Source organism: Notothenia coriiceps, unplaced genomic scaffold (assembly GCF_000735185.1).
Source record: "Notothenia coriiceps isolate Sejong01 unplaced genomic scaffold, NC01 NC01_scaffold00010109, whole genome shotgun sequence".
Classification (NCBI taxonomy): domain Eukaryota; kingdom Metazoa; phylum Chordata; class Actinopteri; order Perciformes; family Nototheniidae; genus Notothenia; species Notothenia coriiceps.
In genome coordinates, this window is record NW_011342810.1 from 1 (window position 1) to 8,036 (window position 8,036).

At 37.9% G+C, this 8,036-nt stretch overlaps 1 protein-coding gene across 1 annotated transcript; it reads right to left on the reverse strand.

Annotated features, from left to right (window-relative positions):
- Nucleotides 1–992: 992 nt before the first annotated feature.
- LOC104945882 (serrate RNA effector molecule homolog) lies at nucleotides 993–6,778 on the reverse strand (the record flags this gene model as incomplete). The annotated part of the gene is made up of 14 exons (XM_010771609.1): nucleotides 993–1,273; nucleotides 1,356–1,482; nucleotides 2,125–2,223; nucleotides 2,307–2,454; nucleotides 2,761–2,841; nucleotides 3,299–3,411; nucleotides 3,622–3,775; nucleotides 4,377–4,538; nucleotides 4,841–5,005; nucleotides 5,197–5,275; nucleotides 5,513–5,574; nucleotides 5,904–6,040; nucleotides 6,527–6,656; nucleotides 6,732–6,778. Coding segments are annotated over 14 exons (1,580 nt in total), but the record flags the coding sequence as incomplete, so codon positions are not given.
- Between the last annotated feature and the right edge of the window lie 1,258 nt (nucleotides 6,779–8,036).

An 8,036-nucleotide genomic window follows, 5' to 3' on the forward strand; every position in this document is an offset into this window, starting at 1 on the left:
CAGGAGAGAAGTGTCCTTCATTCTGCTTCTTGGTGCAATGAGATCAACTTCTTCTTCTTCTTCTGTCCGAGCAGTGAAACCACTTCCTGTTTCGTACGTCCTGCTTTTTTAAATAGATAATATTTAACTAACGTTGAATTGTGAAGCACTTTGAGATGATGCTGTTTTTAAAGTGTGCTTTACAGATAACATGTATTATTATTATGATGGAGTAAGTTAAATGTTAAAGCTAGCACCAGATTCTAACAACAACAACAATACACATAAGGTCTCTCTCTCGCGCCACACATACACACACCCTCCCGGTATCTGCCGGTGAGCGTGGAAGTGTGGTCTGCCGCAAGCGGACGGCAGGGGCGGGGCTGTCAGCATCAGCTTGTAGATGGTATTTTAAACTCGATGCGCTCTGAAACTACGGGGCGGCCGAGGACAAAAAATACACATGCGTTAACCGCATTAAAAGAATTAGTGGCGTTGTTATTAACGCGTTAACTTGACAGTCCTAACATACATACATGTGGGAGTATAAAAGAACCAAGTCAAAACACATGTAAATAAAGATTATTTAAATTCCCGATGGAAATGCGTTTTGTTGAAAAATAAACCAAAACGTGTAAAAAAGGGCTGGAAAATATGTTGAAAAAAATACCAAAATACTTGTAGAATTGTCTTTAAAAACATCAAAGAAAAGCCCAGAATGAAGTCAATAAATGTTGGAAATACGTTGAAAAGAGACCAAAAAATCTGTTGAAAAAATTACAAAATACCTAAAACAAATGAATAGAAAGCCTTGTGAAAATGGAGAAGAGATTGCCTGGAGAATATGTTGAGAAAAAGGGCACAAAATGTAAAAAAAAAAAACCTTGTAAAATATATGAAGAATGTCAAAAAAGCCAGAAAATATTGAATATTTTTCGGAGACCTCGATATGAGGCGATGAGTTTAAATGTCCAGAGAAATTCACTTTGATATAAAACAGACTTTAGACGTCGTTAGTCTTCCTGTTTCTTTATTGGAAAGTTTTCAGAGCAGTAATGACTGACATTGGTCCCACACACACACACACACACACACTCACACACACAATTGACTAACTAAAAAAAAAAAAAAAAAAAAAAAAAGATTTGCCGGAGGGTCGATGAAATGAATCATGGGAAACGTTGAAGAGTAAAAAAAGGGTAAAAAGTTTTCTTGTGTCTAAAAGAAGTCGAGGTCGTCTGGAGCGTCGAGGTCCCGGTACTCGATGATCGATCGCGGGTCCCCACGAACACCCCTACACAAACACACACATTAATTTGTGTTCATTAAAGGAAATATAAAATAAATTGTAAAAATAAAGTGTTTTTTTTACGTACCTGTTGTTCCGTGGTTTCGGAGGGAATCCCCCCCCTCCCCCTCCTCCTCCTCCTAAATGACCCCTGAAGTTGTCATAGTTACCGCGCCCCGCCCCAAACTGGTTTGGGTTGTAGGGGGGGCCGCCACCTGCAACACACACAATAAATTAAATACACAAGAGACTTTCCCATTTCATTTTGTACACAACAAAAATGTTAACTCATGTTATAATAATTATAAAATATTTGTAGTAATTAAAAAAGGTTTAATAATAAATAATCGTAATTCTTTTAATCGAATTAAGTAACGGCAAAGTTCATTAGTTGGTTCATTTATATAAAGTTAACCCCTCTAAACTCTTATGTACACCAAAATATCCTTCATGGCAACATTTCACGGACGTTTCTTTAGTTTTTAACACCTTGAAAATCTAACTCAAGGACTTTCCAAAACGGTTTTATTTTTATTATATTTGGTAGTTTTAAAGAATCTCACAAAAAAAAGCACTTCTAATTTTTTGCTAAACAAACATTTTTGGGGGATTTTCAAGGAATATTTCCCACAAAGTCAAAAACAGCATATGACGATTTGAGTTTAATCAGGTTCAGATGTATTTATTATTTATTGATGAGACGTTAGCAGATGTTTTACTGCCGTCCCTGAACGTCTGTTTTTTCCCTTTTCAGGACAATTCTACATCATTTTGGTCTATTCTAAACTATGTGAGTATATGAGAGAGAGAGAGAGAGAGAGAGAGAGAGAGAGAGAGCGTGAGTGTGTGTGTAGTACCAGGGAAGCCGGGCATGGGGGGTCTGACTCCAGGAGGATATCCCAGAAGGCTTTGCTGCTGCGGAGACTGACCAGGAAATGATGTCATACCCTGAGAACCTAAAAGATGAGGAAAATATGTTTTTATTTATTTTTGTTTAAATTAGGTTTAGGTTTCCTACATTTCCCAGAATGCCGCTCACCTTGTGGCGGCGGGAGGGGCTTGTTCTCAGGGAGGGCGGGTCTCTTGGCGTCCAACAGGAAGTTGTTGAAGAAGACGACTTCCTGTCTGACGGCGGACACTTTGTCGCCGTGTTTGTTCAGGATGTGTTTACGCACAAACTCTGGGGCCTGAAACACAACAACAACAAAGAGTGTTACACACACACACACACACACACACACACACACACACACACACACACACACACACACACACACACACACACACACACACAACAAAGAGTATCACAGAGAAACACTCCGAAAACAATTCAGAGTAATACAAAAAAATCTTTGAATATTTCTAGGAAACATTTGAAATATTTTAGGTACAAAAAGTTTAAATATGTCTTTTTTAAATTTCCCCTAAATAATTTGAGTATTTCTAGGAAGGTTGAAAACTTGTAGGAAGAAGTTAAATATGTTGCGCCTCACCTTGAACTTCTTCCCGCTCAGAGGGCAGAGCCACTTGTCCTTGCTCAGCTCCTGAGAATTTGCCACCAGGAACTTCTCCACCTGGAAACACGACCATCGTTACAAACACATTATTTCACTGAATTTAAATCTGAATTTTTTTGACATGTTTCCTCTTCCAGCGTATTTCATACATTTTTCAAACGTTTTTTATACTTATTACATTTATTCCATATTTTAACACAATTCCCACATTTGATCTGGACATTTTTATAAAATGTCTAATGCACTGATAAAATCATTTCCCAAAAATGTTCTCCTGAAATGTTATAACTATTTTCAACAAAAAAAAGTGCTCATTTTTTTTGAGAGTATTTTTCAGAAATGTTAATACGGTTACATTTTCAGACTTTGTTTTTTTTTTTTGACATTTGCACATTTTTGGATATTTCTCAAATATGAGTTTATTTACTTTCTTTCCATATTTCAAACACATTCTGTTGACGTGTTTCCAACATGTCCTCTTCACATTCATATTTGTTATTCTTTTATTCTGTACCTCTTGTTCCGGGTCCTTCTTCCCCAGCTTGGCCGCCTCCTCTTCACTCAGAGACTCTGAGACCGAGAACAGGGGAGCCAGGCGCTCCTCACACATCTTCTGGTGCTCACTCACTAACAACAACAACAAATACAAAGAACATAAACAAACAAATTCAGCAGAAAGTCAACATTTCAATAAAAAAAAAAATATATATATGAAACATTTTATTTTAAAAAACGTACGATAAATGTATGCGTGTGTCAGTGAGTGTGTGTGTGAGTGTGAGAGAGAGTGTCTGTGTGTGAGTGCGCGTGAGTGAGTGAGTGAGTGTGTGTGTGTACCCTCTGCTGCAGTGATCTTGGCTGCAGGAACTGGTCCTCTCACATGAAGGAGTCCGCAGCGATGTGGCATCTCGTCCTCAGCCGGATACTCGCAGAAGTTATAATAATCCACGGAGTGAACGAGACGCAGGTAGAGCAGCAGGCGGTCCAACACCTGAACACACACACATTTAATCAACACCTTCACATGAGTGTTTCCTGCAAGAAACGTCTATTTTTTTATTTTTTTTATAATGGTATTTATTCGTATTCCCTGCGATGAGCTGATTATTCAATTTACATTTTTTCGATGTATTACAAAAGAAAATTCAAAACATTTTCAGATATCTTTTTAAACGTTTGGACATTTTCAGGAATTTCTCATTTATTTTTCTGACCTTTCCCACACGTTTAAGAGTTTCTCATATGTATGGAATTTCCCCCCCCAATATTTCTTATTTAGTTTCCTGCAATTTTGTGGAAATTAGTTTTAAAAAAAGTTATTATAAATATAATTTTCCAGCAAAAATGTTTTCCGAGTCAGTTTTTTTAATATGCATTTTGAATATTTTATAAATCCTTTCGAGGCAAAGTCAGACATTCTTTTCAGACCAACATTTCTTTTTGGGCATTTTTTTTTACCAACTTTTAGACATTTTTTACAAAGTCCATTTACTGAGTGATTAATGAAGGAAATATCCTGCAGATTAACCTGTACATAAAAGAACAATGGTGGGTTGCAGGCAGCCCTCCAAGAGAAACACACACACACACACCGTGATGAGCTTGTCGTCGGTCTCCACGGCGACCTCTGAGGAGGAGGCGGGGTCTTTGTCCTCCTCGTTCCCCCCCGACGCTCCGATAAGCTCCTCCTCCTCGGCGCTCACCTCCTCGATCAGGAAGTCCGTGATGTTCTTCAGAAACGGGTTCGTCTCCATCTGAGGATCGATTCAATATTATTTAACCTTTAAGATCCTTAAAGAACAAATACAGCAGCATCAACAAACTGAAATATCATTTAGTTATTTTATACTTTCACCAAATTCAATATTTTACTGAGACGTTTTTTAATTATTTTTCGACATTTTGTATAATTTTGTATTATTGTAAACCGTCTTTTAATATTTAAAAATAAAAAAACTTATATTAATGACATTTCTGTTCTCTTTGTATTTTCATATTAAATAATTGTATTTATTTGTAAATCTAATTTCAACACATTATTATTATATATAATTACATGTCCCTGCCACAGCGCCCCCTTCAGGTCGAGGCTGTGAATGAGTCTGGCTGACAGCCGGATGTCGTTCCTGACGACCGGGCGATGGTGCGTCAGGCCGTTAACGCAGCGAACGCGACGACACAGATCTCTGTTCACCACCGGAGACAACTCGCTGTCCCGCAGCTGAAACACAGCAAGCATGTATTTAAACATTCATCTGACAGCAGGAGATCTCCATCCACTTCCTGTTGCTCAGCGTGATTTTTAATGGGGGGAACATTCACCGACTCATTAAATACAAGTTAAAAAAGATGTAAAGAAAAAGTCTAAAAATACATACGAAGCATTAATAAAATGTGGAGAAGAGTTTTTACCCGGATGTTCTGCAGGTTCCAGCACGTCTCCTTTATGTTCACACTGCGATCGAACGTCACCCAGCAGCGCCGGAAGAACCTGACACACACACACACACACACACACACACACACACACACACACACACACACACACACACACACACACATTAAGGGTTAGTCTTGAAAATGTAATAAATGATGGTAACATCTTCATTGTTTTTTGTAATCATGAATTGAAAACTAGAGACATGTATGCCTGTGTAATGTGCAATTAAATAAAAACACATAAACACTCCTAATTATAATTTATAAACACTTTAACAACATGTCTCACCTCCTCTCAGGCTGAGGGTCGGACAGCGCCACCCGCAGGAAGCCTGGGTACCTGCGGCACAACTACAACAAGTATTTCTTGTTACAAATGAATCTGCACATAGTTTCTTTATTTTAAATATAAAGTTAAAGGAAATATAAAATAAAAAATATATGAAAAAATGTCATAAAAAAGAGAATAAAGAATATGAAATGTTTTGAGGAAAATTGACAGTAAAATGTACTAAAAGTCCCCAAAAAGTGAAAACTTACATAAAAGTCAAGAAAGGTGTGAAATATGATCGAAATTATAGATGCAGCTGTAGAGTGTGTGTGTCTGTGTCTGTGTCTGTGTCTGTGTGTGTGTGTGTGTGTGTGTGTGTGTGTGTGTGTGTGTGTGTGTGTGTGCTCACATTAGTGATGTCCTCTTTGGAGAACTCGGGGGGGATGCTCCTGATGAACAGGGAGGTGGTGAGGTGAAGGGGGCGGGGCTTAGCCGGCGCCTCCTTCTCTCGCTCCTTCCTGTCACCGCCGCGGTCCTTACGGTGCTCTGGGAAATATAAACAAGTGTGAGAAATATATTAAATATACGTGAAATCAAAAATGTGCTTAACATTTATGAAAACTCAGAGAATTTTGAAGAGAAATGTCCCAAAAAGAATCTGAAATATATAAAAAATGTGGAAAACGTATATGAAAACACGATGTATCAAAAATGTAAAAAATGTCCCAAAAGTATTTGATAAATATTGAAATGTGGAAAAAAAAAAAATCAACTAAATGTACTTGAAGAATGTAGAATGAAAAATAAGTTTTAAAAGTTGGAAAATTAAGTGAGAAATGTCCGTAAAAGTGCCCGGAGAAGAAATATTGTTAAAATGTACGAAACGTATGGAAAAACCTCCGAGACGGATCTGAAAGAAAAGTCTGAATATCAGACATTTCCTCAGAAACACCTGGAGGCCATGAGAAGTACTTTTATGACTGTACGAAACAAAAAACAAAGCATGTGGAAAAACCTGAAATCTTCTCTCACCGGTTTCTCCGTCCTCCTCCTCTTCTTCCTTCTCCTCCTCTTCCTCCTTCTCCTCGCCCTCAGAATTGGAGGATTCTGATTCGCTGCCCTCGCCGCTGTCCACGGACACGCTGCGCTTTCTCTTCCTGTCCTGAGAGGAAGGGGCGGGGTTAGCACCGTTAGCACCACACGTTAGCATCGATGCTAAACACGGGAAAATACTCACTTTCTTCTTCGTTGTTTTCTCCTCTCCCTCCTCCCCCTCTTCCTCCTCCTCCTCTTCATCGTCCTTTTTCTTCTCCTCCCCCTCTTCCTCCTCCTCCTCCTCCTCCTCTTCCTCCCCCTCTTCTCCCTCGTCTTTCTCCTTCTCCCCGTTCCGCTTCGCCTCCTTGTCACAGTCCTGAGGGTTTCAGGAATACAGATCAAACATCAGGATTACGTTTCAGGGGAATCTCTTAGATAAAAGCCTTAAAGTATAAGAAAGATGGAATGTGATAAATGTCAGAAAGATGTCAAAAGAATGCCCAAAATGTGTGTGAAGAATATTATTTTAAAAAAAGTCCACATTATGTAGGAAAGAAAATCCAAATGTCGTAAAAAAATAATAAATAATATGACAACATTCTCAAGAAATAAATACATTTTATTTTTATAAGAAACATTTCCAAATATAAGAAAAATGTCAACAACATTTTTTTCAATATAAAATGGATAGTGACTTCAAATAACAGTCCCAAAATTATATGGAAACTGTTTGTTTTTTAACACAACTGAAGAAAAAAAAATTTTTTAAATAAAAATGTCCTTAAAAATCCGAAAAAGGGCTGAAAATAATATGAGAAAAAATAAATACATTTTATTTTTTGCATTATATGACAAAATTACCACATTTTAAAAGAAAAATGTAAAAAAAAAAAAATTCATGTGGAAACTGTTTGGAAAAAATGTTTAAATATTGTCTGAAAAATGTCCTACGAAATATCCAAATATTAAATGAAGTGTTTTAAAAAGTAAAAAAAGTACCGTAATTTTCGGACTATAAGCCGCAGCAGCTAAATTGAATGATGTGTACATATATAAGCCGCACTGGACTATAAGCCGCAGGTGTTTTAATGTTTAATTACCATAAGGGTTCGTGCACAGAGGGGATTGTCGGGAAAGAGATGGCTGTTTGAGGAAGCTCCCATTTATTAACATTTCAACAAACAAGTTGCATATTTGCATAACGTATTCAAGTGTTAGCATTTAGTGCAATAGTAGCTACAGAACATGTGCTGTGTAAACTGTACTGTATCACATAGCGTTTCAGACACACAAACTTTTCAACTTTCAAACTTAAACGGTGCGCTCCCAGCGCACGTACCGGCAGTGATCTACAGCAGTGGTTTTCAACCAGTGGTACGGGGACAAACTGTCTCGCTCTCGTAATGTCTGTCTGTCTTGCTCTCGTTCTGTCTCTCGTACCACTCTCGGTTCCACTTGTACTTTTGCGCGCTACCTGTCTCACTCTTTTCCGGCCTCCAGCTTTTCC